This window comes from Ascaphus truei, unplaced genomic scaffold, assembly GCF_040206685.1.
Source record: "Ascaphus truei isolate aAscTru1 unplaced genomic scaffold, aAscTru1.hap1 HAP1_SCAFFOLD_376, whole genome shotgun sequence".
NCBI classification, from domain to species: domain Eukaryota; kingdom Metazoa; phylum Chordata; class Amphibia; order Anura; family Ascaphidae; genus Ascaphus; species Ascaphus truei.
In genome coordinates this window covers 234,453-252,952 of record NW_027456707.1, presented here as the reverse complement: position 1 = coordinate 252,952, position 18,500 = coordinate 234,453, and the positions used below count along the sequence as shown (strand labels likewise).

Genomic DNA, 18,500 nt, shown 5'->3' with positions numbered 1-18,500 from the left:
ACCAATCTACTATCTATAACCCTGACCTGGCTTGAACGACTACTCTACATCCTAGGCGCGCCCGCGTGGCTGTGGGTCGGCGTTAACAAATTCCCTACCTCAGCACCGCAGTCGCGCTTCGTTTGTGGTGAGCTATGTGGTACAATCATACAGCAAATGAAAATATCACGTGTGAGCACATGCACATCTGAGACAGGTCTGCGACCCTGTCCTTCCCCATTATCTCTTAGCATGCAGTGCTTCCACGGTAGCAAGGGATTCTGGGAAATATATATGTAACAAATTATAATATTCAAAAGAATAAAGGACTAAAAGAGCATGTGCACAGTGTATGTGTGGTTATATTGTATGATGCAATGTTAATAACTATGGGTTAATAGTTTAAAAAAGACACTAAGAAATAAGTAGAGAAAGACGTGTAACATTTTGTAGTTTAAATCTTTTATTTCCATTTTACAAACACAATAAGTATGGACTCTCCTTGGGATTTATTTATCACGGGTAACAAATATTTGGCCCTGATTTTATGCAGATATTTTAGATGTTGCCGGCGTTACAGAAATATCGCACACGTTACATTGTTTTCAATGAAGGCGCATATAATACACACATCTTGTCAGCGCTAACAGGCGGAATAACAACTGATCTGATTTCGTTCCTGATACATAAATGAGTACATTTTATACTCCAACTATCCCTGGTGTACAAACAAACCTGGGTATCGTGTGTCCCGGCGCATAATAAAAACACGCATGTCTATCAAATATTGTAAAAATTAGGCTCATTTGGTGGTTGAATCCTCCTGCGCCATGTCACATGTTGCAGATATAAATGTAAAACATTGCTTTGTTACACAGCCCCCTCTGGGGGCAGACTGGGGTACCACACGCGGCTGTTTCAAGCATTGTCAGCCGAATATCCTCATTGACATAATAATAATAATAATTATACATAAATATGTATATATGTATACATCAATATGTATTTTTGTCTGAAGACGGCCCGAATTAGCACTTTGGACCACAATCGGATATTTGGTTGCAGCCATCTCGCCTAACCTTTGGTTAGGGTAGGGGGTTAAGGATAGGGGTTAAGGGTTTTAGGGTAGGGGATTAGGATAAGGGGTTAGGGGGTAAGGTTAAGGGGGTAGTGTTAGCATTTGGCGTTAAGATTAGGGATTTTTAAGGTAAGGTTTGGGCTTACCCTGGCGGCCAAGAAACCAGGAGAGAGATGTCCTGATGGCGAGGTGTGTGGCGGATAACCGCCGGTGGCAACTTAGTCGCTGTAAAACGGCCGCCACCAAATATCCCAAAGCACTTCGGACTGTATAGAAGAAGGCCTCGGACATGATGAAAAAGACCGTGCTGAGGCGCGCTGAGGGGAAACATTGTCCCTATCAGCGCGGCTTTAGACGGCACTTCCGCAGGCTTGCGGAGGCGTGTGGAAATGCAGGAAACAGGCCCGTTTAAATTTTGCCGCTCACGGAAGCGCAGGGCCGGTCACGTGACTGCCAGAAGCCAATGGCAGTCCGTGACGTCGGTGATGTGGCACCCTAGCCACGCCTCCCGAAAGCCTCCCGCCCGGCACACAAGCACGCTCGCTGACGCTCATGCAGGGACACGAAAAATCTCCTGCTTGAGCAGGAGAGCATGAGCATCAGTGCTGCCCAGCGCTCTTCACTACACTTTGTCCCAGGCCTAAGGCTCTTTCACTCATGAGAAATGGAAACAGATATCAGACAGATAAAAGATTTATAAAAAGAGAGGAAATCCTGTTTCTGGGGAGTTGGAAACTAATTCCGGGCAATCACATTTCTAATCCAAGCTTGGATGTTGCGGACATTAGTGTATGCTCCTGGGGTTGAGGTGTTACAGAGGAGATTAGCCCACGACCCAATGCCAACCAGGGTCCAGGTTCCATTCTTCTGGCAAACAAGGGGTCCGCCAGAGTCACCCTGAAAGTAGAAAAAAGAAATATAGTCACAATTGCTCTTTACCTTTCTGTGGAGTCTGGTCTACGTACACTCAGTAATTACCTGTCTGTGGGGTCTGGTCTACGTACACTCAGTAATTACCTGTCTGTGGGGTCTGGTCTACATACACTCAGTAATTACCTGTCTGTGGGGTCTGGTCTACGTACATCAGTAATTACCTGTCTGTGGGGTCTGGTCTACGTACATCAGTAATTACCTGTCTGTGGGGTCTGGTCTACGTTCACTCAGTAATTACCTGTCTGTGGGGTCTGATCTACGTACACTCAGTAGACCCTAGGCTTGTAGTGGGTGCAAATAACCTTTTGTCCTGTATTACTAAGCACAGCATTTAATGGGTTATACTGCTGCGGCACAGTTTATTCGAGCATTTGCCCGTTCTGTGCCGCAGCAGTAGCCTGGCGCGCGCCCGAGAGTGACGGGCGCGCGCCGAAGCAGCGGAAGAGCGCCCTCCGATCGGGGCGCTCTCCCTACCGCTGCCGGGTCCGCCGGGTCCCCCGGAACCCCCTGCCGCTGTCCCGCGATCGCGGGACACCAGGGCTCCCTCGGGGAGCCCCTGGACGCGCGTGCAGGGGGCGCACGCTCCCAAAGACGCGTGACCGCGCGTCTATGACGCGCGGCACGCCGAGGGGCGGCCACTAGCAAGCCGGGAAATCTCCCGGCTTGCGGATCTGGCCGCAGTGTAATAAACTGTGTCGCCAGTGTAATTGTTTGTCAGATATCTCGAGCTTGTGTAGCACAAATTTGTAATTGTGAAAATAAGAAGCTATTTCTACAAACCCCCGGCGCCAGCCCTGTGCAAAATGTGGGGACAACTAATACAAAAACACACTCCCCAGATGAATCTTGTGCTATTTTTGTATTTTGACTGATAAATCCCCCCTCCTAAATTTATATGCGCCAAAGGGGTATTACATGCCATGGGACCCTTTCCTTTCATGTAGAGATGGGGCCCAGCGTTGTGAATTTAGTTTTCCTTCTTAGATGGGTTGATTTTGACAATCAGAATTTGATTGTAAATAAATAATAATGAAATGATGTCATCTGGAGCTGTTCATTTTCTTATTTAAATATTTTAATTCTAGTTAATAAAAAGAATATTAATAATAGTCAGGATAATATTAACAATAAATAATGTGGTTAATTTAGAAGAAAATTAATCGCAATAAAAAAATGCTCTTAAACTTATGTTCTTTTCTTGGTCATTTGTTACTTACTGTATCTCCCTGGTGGCTCTCTCCTTTAATGATAATTGATTGTTCTTGTATAGCGCTGCTGGTATTATATAGCACTTCAGAGAGACATTGTGCAGACACAGTCCCTGCGCTGTGTATTTTACAATCTATGTTTTTGGTGCCTTAGGCACATGGAGATAAGGTGACTTGCCCAAGGTCACAAGGAGCTGACACTGGGAATTGAACCAGGTTCCCCTGCTTCAAACTCTCAGTGCCAGTCAGTGTCTTTACTCACTGAGCCGCTCCTTCAGCCCCTGATATCAGCTTAGTTATTATCTCTGTACCTCTATCACCATAGCACCCTCCCTGTTCCCAGTTTGGGAACATTGGAACCGCAGCAAATCTGAGGCTCTGCTTTAACTTCCCAAGCGTACCCATCAAGGCATCTAATATTTTGCTGTTTTCTGACCCTTTACCGCCTCAATTGTGCAGTCTGTTCACCAATGTAAGTGTACAAATATCTACAATACAACGGACAAAATATTCTGATATGAAATAATGGTTGGCTGTTTTTTTTCACCTTTCACCCATTTGCTGAAATGCTATAAATCCGTGTTAAACTTTCCATGGAAGGAGGAACATATCTGTATGTATGTTATGTGTTACGGGATTTGGGACACGTAGTGTAGTGATAATGAGCTCAAGCTTTTGGAATTCTTCATCTAGGATCGGTCTAGATAGAGATAAGAGGCTTGTCAGATACTGTCAGAGTATTTCACAGGCTGGGAGTGAAGGAGATATTAGGCATGAGAATGCAGTAGAGACAAATGGGATAGAAAGGAGACAGCCTTGAGCTGAGCGCATAAGGTGAGTAGTTCCATAGGGAAAGATCAAAGGCTAATTTACATTGTAATATAGTCCAATGGAAGAAAAACGAACATCGTACCACGCAAGAGGAAGCTCCCGCCGCTCCAGCACAGATCATGGAATTTAAGATATTTACACCCCAGATCTTCTGACATTTACGGTAGGAAATCAATGGGAGGGAAACCTGCTGCAGTTTTTTTGGGCGTTGTTCAGCTGGAGAAAAAAAAATCAACATGCTGCAACATAAAGCAATATAAAGCATCATCACCTATTTCCAGCTATCTTTAGTTTTGAGAACACAGACACTTATTGTATTCTAATAGTAATTACAGTTACTGACTCCAGTTGCCCACTTGTAATGATATCTAATGCCCTCAATCTCCAGTGGGTTATTACTGTTGGTTACAGATGGGGCAGTACAAATATTACGGTAACATGTAAAGGATGAAATAGCTATCACCTCCCTCGTGGACTAACACATAGAAGACAGAATAATCTGTATAACCTGTATTTCATTGATCTTTACTTTTTTTATTCACTAAAGTGTCATAGCCAACATTGGGGCCCATTCATAGAGTCCAGATACTGGTTATCACACCCGTTCCAGCATTGGCTCCCATTGACGAATGGGTGTTAAAACCGGAATGTGTGCGATAACCCGAACTGGCACTTGATCACATGCTCCATTGATCATTAATGGCCATTAATGTGACACCAGTTAGGACCATATTTACTAAGCTTGCTTCATAAGACGCCTTCAATGCTAAAAGGCAACTTACAGCCCCATTTAAATGAATGGACCACAACAGGCCATAATTAACCACGTGGCGTATCTCCAGAAGACGCCTTAAAGGCGCAGCATATTCATTTGTATGATTTATAAAGGGTCCAATTTACTAAGCCGTGCTGGAAGTAGTCTTATGGGGTAGTGCTGCTTAGTAAACACAGCCAGGAATATTGATTCTTCCTTAAATAGACTCCAGTCGAGTTATTTACTAAAGTGTCTCAGCGGCAAAACTGGGGCAAAGATTTGTAGCCGATTTATCAAAGGAAAAACTTGAATTGTTTCCAATTGAATTCATTTTCCTTGGTAAATCTGGTGCTGTTTTTGCCCCAGTTTTGAAACCAGGAAAGTTTAGTATATCACACACCAAGGAAGCACCCAGTGTCCTAATAACGTACCCGACCTGTCAGAGGCACACATGCTGTGGGTCCTACCACGCTAGAATCCCTTCTCCAGTACTAGGCACTTGGTCACTTTCAAGGAGGTGATCGGACAGACTGGCTCCCCATCCACTTCTGTTTCCAGCAATCCGGGCTGGGTTGCGTCATGCGATTTTTTTCCCCGGAGCGATCACATGACCCGGAAATGCAAGAGCTCCAGTTGCACTCTGGTGCCCCTGGATATTCGGCACTCTAATGGTTAAAGCAGTCAAACCGATCACCCACTACAAAACAAGCAAGTACCCATGACATTCTGTACCTTGAACATCATAAGGGTCTCTAGGGTACCAGGGCCCATGACATGTCAATACAGTGCTGTGAAGTCGTTTCCATGTGCTGGAGAAGATGTTGGTTCCATTCAACTCTTCTCCAGCTTGGGACATTGAATCAGAGTGTAGAGGAGAATATTGCAAGATATCCAACTGAATGCTCCATATTACGGTCTGTCTTACTGGTTGCGTTGGTTTGGCCCCATCCAGTGGTGACACATTTATAGCCAGCTGAGAAACCATTCCTTGAAGCTGCGAGGCACACAGGGGACACACGGGCGGTATATACAGCAGGGCTGGAGAGCTTCACCAGGAGGACATCGTTCAAAAGGGTTTCATTGTTGTACAGAGGATGTTCGATAACCTGGTTAAAATGGAAGATTATGTTACTGGTGCAGAGTTCTTCTGAAGAAGAGATCCCTGGGATTCTGAAACTGCAGTCCATCAATGTCAGTCCATTAGAGCAGGAGGCTCAACTCCACTCCTTAAGCCCCCTCCCTCTCCTTCCCCCCCCCCCCCCCAAGAAGTCAAGTTTTCAGGATATCCCAGCTTCAGTACAGGTGGCTCAATTAGTCTCTGCTTCAGCAAAGGTGGCTCAATCAGTTCCTGCTTCAGCACAGGTGGCTGAATCAGATGCTCAGTCTTTGACTGAGCCTCTTTTTGGGCCACCTGGGCTGAAGCAGGAATATCCTTAAATCCTGACCTGTTGGGTGGGGCTTGATGCCTAGAGTTGAGCACCCAGCGTTAAAGGGTCAGTCCCACATAGTGGGTTAAAAAACCTCTTACCAGTGGCATTTGCTCCCTTCAAAAAGATGAAATCTCCCTTAAAGTAACTGTTACTTATTTGTATTTTGGGAACCCCGAATGCATATCCGCTATTTGTGTTTATGTGTTTGACTAATAAAGGCTTCTTAATTACAAAGAAGATTTTACCTGTCACCAAAAGACTGTGTCTCACACCAATGTGCTCACACATGGTATTTATATTTGCTGTACGGGGGAGGGGTTTCGTCACTTTCTTTACATTAGATTCAGTCACTTTTAATTAACAATGTTACTTACTGGTCTCTTGTGTAAACATGAGTCAGTGTATATTGTATTCAGGTCTGCTTTATCTGATTATCTGGTTCCTCATTATCTCTTTAAATTAATTAATGAATCAATCATTAGTCAAACTCAATCAAATGGGAAAGACGATGGATGAACAATCTGACTGTATATACAACCGATTACAAACCGTCTTATTATCCCAAATATAATAATTCCCCTTTATTTTTGGAAAAATTGAGGTTTTTTTCCCAACCATTTTTTTTTTATACAAAAGTAAAAACAAGAGAACGTTTAAGAACCGAACCCCAGAGACGAGTGAAGTGCCGGTCTTAAAAAATACGATATCTGTCTGATTTGTTTAAAAGTGATGTCAATTAGTTACATTTAACCTAATGAACCCAGCACTACCATTATGTCACTTTGGTCCTAGGATGGATTGATCCATAGAGTGTTCCAAAATGTACCCTGCACGTAATAAACACTGGTTCTCTAGGAGACCCCATCATGTACAGGGTAATAAATGATCGTTTTCTAAGGGGAGATCACCTTCACAGTGAACACAATCGATAAGGCAAAAATGGGTGGTGTTCCCAGCACTCAATGTAAATATAATTAAACGACACTGGATTATGCCAAAAGAATGAATTGTATTGAAGTAAGCATTTATAATTCAAAATATGGCTGATGCTTAGACGTTATGTAAAGAGGTCTATGCGTACAAACAAATGCCCAAATGGCGTGGTGGAAAGGGAGGGGGGTGGGGAAGAAGGGAAATAACAAGGAAAAACAAAAAAGGGGAGTAACACAATGCCATGATGGCAAAATGCCGGATCGAGCGAAATGTGATAGAGTTAAGGGGGGCAATGTTTTGGGGCGTGGTGCCTCTTCCTCGGGCCCGTTTCCACAGACACCACCCCCCCCCCCGAAAAGGAACCTGCAGTTCTTCCCTTCAAACCATACCACATTGGTCTCTCTCCCAACTGAATACAAATTGGTGTGACTAACCACCAAAGCACAACAACATTAGGTAGTACTGTCAAAGATAGGGAAATCACAGAGCCAGGAAACCACACTAAATCGTCTGGCTAAGGGTCCTGAGATACATATACCTATATCAAAGTGTCAATATAAACACTGAACCAGTATGAAAAAATATATCAGGCTAGAGGTCCTAATGTGAATAGATCAGACTGATACATTGAACTATGTTCAATGTGGCTAACCCAATAGACAGAGATCTCAATGCATGGAGACATAATGTAGAACAGTACAAATACAATAATCAAAATCAAGATTCACAAGAGCAGTTCAGTTCATAAAGTGATACGTCTCACAGAACATTGATAAGATCCAGCCTCTGGTGCAGCAAAATATTAAATACATATTTATACATTTTTATACACATATGATAAAATACATTGAAACAACACCAATAAAAATATGCAATAAAGACGTAACAATGTGTGTGAATTAAAGTACCTCCCACATATAAGTAATCTACACTGAGAACCATCTAAGAAGCTAATATTAAATATGTATTTAATATTTTGAAAACATGAGGATCCCAGAATTCACATCACCTAGGTCAGGGACGCGCAAACTTTGCTGCACCCTCTCTGCCTCTTCTTTTCTGGTGGTGTGCCCCCGCCCTTACCTTGCGCAGCGTCAAATGACACCACGGGTCATGTGACGTCACCCGCGACGTCATTTGACGCGTTTGACGTCACATAACCACGTGGTGCCATTTGACGCCGGAAGAGACAAGGTAAGTTTAGAGTTGCAGGGGCCTCACGTGATCCCACTGCATTTAATTTAAATACCTTGGGGGAAGATCTCGGGGCCCCTGCAATGCCGCGCCCCTCCCTCCAGAAAAATCTCATACCCCCCACTTTGCACACCGCTGACGTAGGTTATATAAACAATTGTGATTTTGCATTTAATTATGTCCAGTTATTGAAAAACAATATGGCAGACATTATTTATGCATAATTCATAGTTGTAAATTAATTTTTCCAAATTAAATTATTGGTTGAACAAAATGCTCCTTTGTGAGGATTGTATTCTAAAGAATATAATTGTACATGGACCGGGGAGGTGTGGAACTATCATTTCTCCTTTTTCCATGTGTTTTGGAATCTAGCACTAATTGTCACTCGTGAAAGATTGTTCACAGCTTTATAATTATGATTATTCAGTCCAAATGAGGACTATATATAGTAGTACCTCAATGACTGTGACGTCAACCCCTGATGAAGCACTCCTGAGTGAAACGTGTTGAGGTCGTTACATTACACGTTATCACGCATATGGGGTGAGACCTCCTGATCAGCTGCGAGTGGCATAGCTGCTTGTCTGTGTGGTAGAGGATTCCCCTGTTTAGCATCCATAAACGTGGCCGCGTGCGGGACGCTTCAGCGGTGTATCAGCTGTTGAGCAGAATAGTTTGGCATCTCCTACTTCACTCAAGTGCTGTGTACGGAAGTCCGGGGACCCTCCTCACTGGGCCCCATCTGTATAAAATCTTTGGACTCATTTGTTCTCACCCGAGACTGCGAGAATCCTGCTTTTTAATTAATTTCATATGAGTTTGCTATACGGGTTTGTGTGTCTCTAATTCCCCTGATTATCCATTAATTTCGTATATATATATGTATAGTGACAAATGGCTTACTCAGGGGCTCCGCCGTCTGACACGGACTGTTAGAACATGGTCTATCAGGGTAGGTTAAATGACGAGGCGTAATGTGCTGTTCCTTTTAACAGGCTATTGCCTGGTTTATTCAGTCCCAGGCACTGAGACTGCCACACGGAATTCAAAATAATACATAAGCAAACAGAAACCCTGCTCGTCTGAGCAATAACTTAACTAAGGTTTTCCCTGACTGGAGTTGGACTGGTTTATCCAGTTCCAACAACAAAAATAAGGAACTTTGCAGTTTTAGACAAAAGGAATAGAATGATTTAACCTGTTTGGTGAGAGGTGTTTACCCTCTCTTCTTCCAGCAGCTTTCCTGCCTCCAGGCTCTTGGGGAGAGGGAAGAGGAACCAGGAAATCAGCCTTAAATACCTGATCTCTAAGTAGCAGGACAAGTGACAGAAATCAGGCAGCAGACAAACTCTGGTCTGGATCCCTCACCCCTCAGTTCCAGCACTTGCCAAACTGTGGGGTGGAGTGCATGCATTCTGAGGCTACACTTTCCAGCCTAAACAGGATAGAAACTGTTCAGTATAGTATCCTGGGAGCCCTATATATGGAATTTATCACCATACCCTGGTATCTGTCACATATCCTCCCCCCCAGCTCAGACCTCGAGGTATGAGCGACCATGGATATTAGGGAGTGCATCCTTGACAACCCGTCAGCATTGCCTTGTTTGTGCCCTGACCTGTGTTCCACAGAAAATTTAAAGGGTTGTAGGCTTAGGAACCACCTGGTCACTCTAGCATTCTTCTCTCTGTTTTGACACATCCAGGTGAGGGGTGCATGATCTGTGACCAACCAGAATTTTCTCCCCAACAGATAGTATTTGAGCGTCTCTACAGCCCACTTTATTGCGAGACATTCTTTCTCGACTATGGAGTAATTTTTCTCCTGGGGATTTAGTTTCCTACTTAAATAAAGGATGGGGTGCTCCTCACCTATAGACTCCTGGGAGAGTACAGCCCCCAGCCCTACCTCAGATGCATCGGTTTGGACTAAAAACTATTTAGAGAAGTCAGGTGTGACCAACACTGTTTGGGCACAGAGAGCTTCTTTTAGGCTTCTAAAGGCCTGTTCGGTTTTGAGGGACCACGTTACCATTAGCGGCCCTCTTGCTTTTGTGAGGTCGGTTAGTGGGGTTGCCGTAGTTGCAAAATTGGGAATAAACCTTTTATAGTAACCAATTAATCCCAAAAAGGTCCTTACTTGTTTTTTTGTAACTGGCCTTGGCCAATTTTGTATCGCCTCTACTTTGAGTGTTTGGGGTTTGAGTAAACCTCTGCCAATAGAATACCCCAGATACTTGGCCTCCTCCAGACCAATAGTGCATTTAGCGGGGTTAGCAGTTAGTCCAGCAGACCGAACTGCGTCAAGCACAGCTTGGATCTTTGAAAGGTGGGATTGCCAATCTTCACTATGGATTACCACATCATCCAGGTAGGCGGCAGCATACAGAGCATGTGGTTTTAAAAATTTATCCATCATTCTTTGGAATGTGGCGGGAGCTCCATGTAAGCCAAAAGGCAGCACCCTATACTGAAAGAGGCCATCTGGGGTTGAGAAGGCTGTCTTTCCTTTTGCCCTTTCTGTGAGGGGAACCTGCCAGTACCCTTTTGTTAGGTCTAGGGTCGTGAGATATCGGGCTTTGCCCAGTCTCTCTACCGGTTCATCAACCCTGGGCATAGGATAAGTATCAATTTTTGACACAGCGTTTAGTTTACGGTAGTCATTGCAAAACCTTGTTGTACCTTCTGGTTTTGGGACTAAAACTATAGGGCTGTTCCACCCACTTTGGGATTCCTCAATTACGCCTAGTTTTAGCATTTTTTTAACCTCTAAAATTATAGCCTCTCTTTTGGCCTCTGGGATTCGGTACGGTTTAAGGTTAACTCGGACCCCCGGTTCAGAGACTAGGTCATGTTCAATTACGCTAGTTCTACCTGGCTGTGCAGAGAAGACTTCTTTGTTTCTTCTCACTAAATTCTGGACCTCTCGTTTCTGATGAACGGACAGGGTTTCAGCTATGCTAACCTCTGGGTCAGTTTCTTGATTCTCTGACGGACCTGGGGGTACTAGGGTTAACAAGACCTCTCTATCTTTCCAGAGCTTAAGTAGGTTTATATGGTAAATTTGCTCAGGTTTCCTCCTACCTGGCTGTCTCACCTTGTAATTTACTTCTCCCACTCTTTCCAAGACCTCATATAGCCGATGCCACTTAGCAAGGAATTTACTCTCTACGGTGGGAACCAGAACTAGTACCCTATCACCTGGAAAAAAAATTCTGACCCTAGCACCCTTATTATACATATTCCTCTGGGCCTCTAGCTTTTTCCATGTGTTCCCTCTCTATCGGTAGGACAGCAGCTATGCAGTCCTACATCTGGGCAACATGCTCTATTACACTTCTATATGGGGTAACCTCGTGTTCTCAAGTCTCTTTGGCTATATCACACTACCGACACACTTTATTGAAGTGTGGTCGGTACCGCAAGCCGGGAAATCTCCAGGCTTGCTAGTGGCCGCCCCTCGGCGTGCCGCGCGTCATAGACGCGCGGTCACGCGTCATCGGGAGCGTGCGCCCCCTGCACGCGTGTCCAGGGGCTCCCCGAGGGAGCCCTGGTGTCCCGCGATCGTGGGACAGCGGCAGGGGGTTCCGGGGGACCCGGCGGACCCGGCAGCGGTAGGGAGAGCGCCCCGATCGGAGGGCGCTCTTCCGCTGCTTCGGCGCGCGCCCGTCACACTCGGGCGCGCGCCAGGCTACTGCTGCGGCACAGAACGGGCAAATGCTCGAATAAACTGTGCCGCAGCAGTCAAGTAAGCCCCTTGGGTGTCGGCCATACAATAGTTCAAACGGGGAGAAGCCTGTGGATGATTGGGAAACCTCCCTAATGGCAAATAACAGGTATGGTAACAAACAATCCCAGTTTTTCCCATCCTTATCGACCGCCCGGCGTAACATGCTTCTTGCAGGGTACATGCAACTACACACGTAGGTTTCTTGACAAGGCTGTTTTATTTTGCCTTGAAAAATATACAGCACACAAAACAAAAATAGCTCTTTTTCAGCAACAAACGAAAATGGCTTTTCCTTCAGCAAACCGAGCAAAACAGTTTCTCTTTACCAGACAGTTTATATATATATGCAGCTACCCTTTTTCTCTGCAGGGGACAGACAGTTCACAGTTTCACTACTTTGCTACTCAGACCTTGTTTTCAGGAATCACTTTAGCAGCTTTCTCCTCTCTCATCAACAGCAAGCTCCATGTGTCTACAGCCTGGGTTTTAACACACCTTGATTAGGCAGCTGGGATCCAACTAATTGTCCTGAGGTTCCCAGCTGAAGTTTAACCTAGTCAGTGCTGCACTGCAGACTAGACATAGGTTTTCCAGGCATATAATTGGTGGCTTTTATTTTACCTGTCACAATGCTCTTTAAGGTTTTATTGAACCGTTCCACTAAACCATCTGTTTGTGGATGATAGACTGAGGTTCTGAGATGCTTGATTTTTTAGGAGTTTACATAACTCTTTTGTTACTTGGGACATAAATGGTGTTCCCTGGTCAGTTAAGATCTCTTTAGGAATTCCGACCCTGGTAAACAGAACTATTAACTCTTTTGCTATGTTTTTAGCAGAGGTGCTACGTAGGGGAGCTGCCTCCGGATATCGGGTGGCATAATCTAATATTACCAATATATGCTGATGTCCCCTAGCAGACTTTATTAGGGGTCCTACTAGATCCATAGCAATCTGGTCAAATGGTACATCTATTATGGGAAGGGGTACCAATGGGCTACGATACGCTTTGAACGGGGCGGTGAGCTGACATTCTGGGCTTGAGGAGCAATCATTTGTAATTTCTGCCAGAACCCCAGGCCAATAGAAGCTTCGGAGAATCTTTTCTTTTGTCTTTTCCACCCCTAGGTGTCCCCCCAATGGGTGACTATTTGTGAGGTGTAATACTACATTACGGAATGTCCGTGGTACCAACAATTGTTTAGTTGTAACTGATTTCCTTTTATCAACCCGATATACTAGGTCATTCTCTACCTCGAAGTAGGGGTAGGCAAGTAACCTATGTGGTTGGCCCGGAGTACTATTCTGGTCCCGTATATTCCCCCTTGCTTCCGCTAATGTGGGGTCTTCCCACTGGGCCTTCTTAAAACCCACAGGACTGACCTCTAGGTCAGCGAAGGCCTTATCCTGTTCTGGGGTGGTAAGCGCCTGTTCAACATCTTGATTTGGGGTATTCCCTACCAAGGTGGCCATGGGAAAGGGGATTTTACAGCACTCTTCCTCTTTCCCCTTTTTTATTTGGGCCCTCGTCAAACTCCATTTCTGAAAAAGGGAAAGGATTTGTTTCTTCTATTACTTCTTTATGGTCCGCTATTGAACTCTGGGCGCTATTCTGAGAGGAGGACCACATTTTTAGAAAATGGGGATAGTCGGTCCCTATTAACAAATCATGTGCAAATTTGGGTACTATACCCACTTTGAAATCTAAAGAACCAAACTCTGTTTCAATAAGAACATCAACAGTGGAATATTCGTGATTATCCCCATGTATACAACAAATTGCCACTCTTTGTGAACTGTTTACCTGTTTTTTCCCAATGGGCAACAGGTATTCGGACACTAGTGTAACCATACTCCCAGAGTCAAGTAGTGCCCGAACCCTCTTACCATTTACCTTTACAAATGCCCAGAGATGGTTATTCAAGGGGTCCTCTGGGCTAGGGCCCATACATTGAGACCACAACAAATAAGGTTTAACGCTGTTGCATTGCATTGGTTCAGAATTTAGTGGGCATACTTTCGCTGTGTGGCCCCTCTCATAACAATTTACACATTTAAGTACATAATCTGTGTCTCACTTAGAGCCCTTTTACGGCTCCCCACGTTGGCTGTAGCGCTTAGTATGCGAGTCACTGTTGCTGGTGCTGTGTGAAGGCGGTCGTCACTCTTCAGCCCCCCTTAACCCTGGTACCCTTTTACCGTCTCTGGAAGAGTCCTGGAACCTTGGGTAGTGGGGATGCTCCATGACTGTGGGTTGCAGGTGCTCTTCTGCTGCAATGTACCTTTCTACGAGGGCCACCAGCTCGTCTGCATTGTGGGGGTCACTCTGACTGACCCAACGGCGTAGGGCAGAGGGAAGTTTCCTCAAGAACTGGTCCATGATCAACCGTTCCACGATGTGGCTTGCTGAGTTGATCTCGGGTTGCAGCTACATCCGAGCGAGGTGGATGAGGTCATACATCTGGAATCGGGTGGCTTTATCCAATGTGAAGGACCATGTGTGGAACCTTTGGGCGCGAACGGCCGTGGTTACGCCGAGGCGGGCGAGAATCTTGAACTTCAATTTTGCATAGACGTTAGCTTCGGCTGGCTCTAGATCAAAGTAAGCCTTCTGGGGTACACCACTTAAGAAGGGTGCGATTAGACTGGCCCACTCAGCTTCTGGCCAAACCTCTCTCTGTGCCGTGCGTTTAAATGTGAGAAGATAGGTTTTAACATCATCCAATGGCCCCATCTTCTGAAGGTAGTGGCTTGCCCTGGAAATTTTCGGGACTAGGGCTGCCTCTGCCAGTGGAGTCTTAATGATTGTCTCTCTCAGGATCTCGAGTTCCTGCTGTAAGCCCTGGGCGAACCGCTGTTGCTCCTCTCTCAGCAAGCGGTTTGTCTCTTGCTGGTTTGCATTCGCGTTTTGCAGAGCTGCATTCGCCTCTTGCAGGGCTGCATTCGTCTGTTGCTGGTTTGCATTAGTCTCTTGCTGGGCTATTAACAGCTGTTGCTGGATTTCATTTGCGTCTTTCTGGCCAGCGACATTGCGTACCAGCGCACTCACCACGTCTTCCATCTTGTTTGGCGAGAAAAAAACTTTTTTTTTTTTTTTTTTGTAAAGTTCTTCAACCCGCAGACCTTTTAGTGTTCTGCCCGCATTCTCCACCATATGTGACAAACGGCTTACTCCGGGGCTCCGCCGTCTGTCCGGGACTGTTAGAACACGGTCTTTTAGGGTAGGTTAAATGACGATGCGTAACGTGCTGTTCCTTTAAACAGGCTATTGCCTGGTTTATTCAGTCCCAGTCACTGAGACTGCCACACGGAATTCAAAATAATACATAAGCAAACAAAAACCCTGCTCGTCTGAGCAATAACTTAACTAAGGTTTTCCCTGACTGGGGTTGGACTGGCTTATCCAGTTCCAACAACAAAAATAAGGAACTTTGCAGTTTTAGACAAAAGGAACAGAATGATTTAACCTGTTTGGTGAGAGGCGTTTCCCCTCTCTGCTTCCAGCAGCCTTCCTGCCTCCAGGCTCTTGGGGAGAGGGAAGAGGAACCAGGAAATCAGCCTTAAATACCTGATCTCTAAGTAGCAGGACAGGTGACCGAAATCAGGCAGCAGACAAATTCTGGTCTGGATCCCTCACCCCTCAGTTTCAGCACTTGCCAAACTGTGGGATGGAGTGCATGCATTCTGAGGTTGCACTTTCCAGCCTAAACAGGATAGAAACTGTTCTGTATCCTGGGAGCCCTATATATGGAATTTATCACCATACCCTGGTTTCTGTCACAATATATATATATATATATCTACTATATATTTGTGAAATCACTGTATGTCTGCGTCCCAAGGGTCAATCGCATTGGACCTTGGCCCTCTCACTCCGGCTCAGGCCATGCCCGCCCCCGCACACCTCTCATTGGCCTACGTCCAACACCAATGCCACACTGTCCCACCCCTCACTGACTCTCATTGGCCTGCGTCCAATGCCCGCCCCCGCACACCTCTCATTGGCCTGCGTCCCACCCCTCACTGACTCTCATTGGCCTGCGTCCAATGCCCGCCCCCGCACACCTCTCATTGGCCTGCGTCCCACCCCTCACTGACTCTCATTGGCCTGCGTCCAATGCCCGCCCCCACACACCTCTCATTGGCCTGCGTCCAATGCCCTAATACAGTGTTTCCCAAACTGTGCAGGGCGCCGCGGCTTGCATAGAGGGGCGCCGCGATCAGGGCCGCCAGCAGCGGGAAACAAGGGCTGCTAGCTCATTTAAAAAAACAAAAAAAAACCTCTGAGGGGAAGCAGAGGAGCGGTGTGTGTGTGTGTGTGTGTGTGTGTGTGTGTGTGTGTGTGTGTGTGTGTGTGTGTGTGTGTGTGTGTGTGTGTGTGTGTGTGTGTGTGTGTGTGTGTGTGTGTGTGTGTGTGTGTGTGTGTGTGTGTGTGTGTGAAAAACGGGCTGCAGGGTGTGTGTGTGTATATATGTATATATGTGTGGTGTGTGTGTGTGTGTGGTGTATATATATATATATATATATATATATATATATATATATATATATATGTATGTATGTGGTGAGTGTGTGTGTGTGTGTGTGTGTGTGTGTGTGTGTGTGTGTGTGTGTGTGTGTGTGTGTGTGTGTGTGTGTGTGTGTGTGTGTGTGTGTGTGTGTGTGTGTGTGTGTGTGTGTGTGTGTGTGTGTGTGTGTGGTGTATATATATATATATATATATATATATATATATATATGTATATATGTGTGGTGTGTGTGTATATATGTGTGGTGTGTGTGTATATATATATATATATATATATATATATATATATATATATATATATATATATATATATATATATGTGTGTGTGTGTATATATATATATATATATATATATATATATGTGTGATGTGTGTGTGTGTGTGAATATATTTATCAAAGTTGCACAATGTTAATAATTTATTCTCACATGTCTTTTTTTTTAAATGTTTAAAATATTATATAATATACACACACACACACACACAGCTACCAAGTGACAAACACACACAGTGATACCCGCCTCCCAAGCGCGCTTGCTGTCTCCTCTGCCAGGACAGCAAAAAGCTCCTGGTAGAGCGAGCGGCAGCAAGCAAGAGCGAGCAGCAGCACCTAAGCGCTTACTATGTCCCAGGCCGGAGGAACTATAGCCGCGTTGATTACAGATGCAGGGGCTTTGTGCATCTGTTCAGCCCGGCTCAGCGACGCTGAGCTGCCTACGCTGAGAGAGGGAGGCCCGGCGCTCACGCTGGAGGAGCAGCACCGGGAGACAGATGTCTCCCAGCAGCACTGCAGCGTCACCCCCCCCCCTCCCTCCCCGCAGCACACCGGCCCTCCCCCCACGTGGCACAGGCCCCCGCAGCACTGACCTCCCCCGTGCAGGGACCGGGCCGTTCAGCCATACCCTCCCCCACCCCCCCGTATCTGTGTGTATTTATTTGTGTGTGTGTGTTTATCTGCATCAGTGTGTGTGTATCTGTGTGTATTTATTTGTGTGTGTGTGTGTATTTATTTGTGTGTGTGTGTATTTGTGTGTGTGTGTGTGTGTGTGTATTTATGTGTGTATTGATTTGTGTGTGTCTGAGAGAGAGAGTGAGGTCAGAGAGAGAGAGAGAGAGAGAGAGAGTGAGGTCAGAGAGAGAGAGAGAGAGTGAGGTCAGAGAGAGAGAGAGAGTGAGATCATAGAGAGAGAGAGAGAGTGAGGTCATAGAGAGTGAGGTCAGAGAGAGAGAGAGAGAGAGGGGGGGGTCAGAGAGAGAGTGAGGTCAGAGAGAGAGAGAGAGTGAGGTCAGAGAGAGAGAGAGAGAGAGAGTGAGGTCAGAGAGAGAGAGAGAGAGTGAGGTCAGAGAGAGAGAGAGTGAGGTCAGAGAGAGAGAGAGTGAGGTCAGAGAGAGAGAGTGAAGTCAGAGAGAGAGAGAGTGAGGTCAGGGAGAGAGAGAGAGTGAGGTCAGAGAGAGAGTGAGGTCAGAGAGAGAGAGAGAGTGAGGTCAGAGAGAGAGAGAGAGAGAGAGTGAGGTCAGAGAGAGAGAGAGTGAGGTCAGAGAGAGAGAGAGTGAGGTCAGAGAGAGAGAGAGTGAGGTCAGAGAGAGAGAGAGAGAGAGTGAGGTCAGAGAGAGAGAGTGAGGTCAGAGAGAGAGAGAGAGAGAGAGAGAGAGTGAGGTCAGAGAGAGAGAGTGAGGTCAGAGAGAGAGAGAGTGAGGTCAGAGAGAGAGAGAGTGAGGTCAGAGAGAGAGAGAGTGAGGTCAGAGAGAGAGAGTGTGAGGTCAGAGAGAGAGAGTGTGAGGTCAGAGAGAGAGAGTTCTGAGAGAGAGAGTGAGGTCAGAGAGAGAGAGTGCGGTCAGAGAGAGGTCAGAGAGAGAGAGAGTGAGGTCAGAGAGAGTTAGAGTGTGTGAGAGAGAGTGAGA

The 18,500-nt window shown here is 45.7% G+C and overlaps 1 protein-coding gene across 2 annotated transcripts in view; it reads right to left on the bottom strand.

The window, feature by feature from the left end:
* Positions 1 to 438: 438 nt before the first annotated feature.
* LOC142483864 (chymotrypsinogen 2-like) overlaps positions 439 to 18,500 on the bottom strand; it is a 149,280-nt gene continuing 131,218 nt past the window's right edge. For both annotated transcript variants that reach the window (XM_075583789.1, XM_075583788.1), the window contains 3 exons: positions 5,709 to 5,889; positions 4,112 to 4,245; positions 439 to 1,954 (listed from right to left, as the gene is read on the bottom strand). In XM_075583789.1, coding sequence (XP_075439904.1) covers positions 1,793 to 1,954; positions 4,112 to 4,245; positions 5,709 to 5,889 — 477 coding nt within the window. In that variant the 3' untranslated portion in view covers positions 439 to 1,792. The remainder of the gene's footprint in view (positions 1,955 to 4,111; positions 4,246 to 5,708; positions 5,890 to 18,500) is intronic.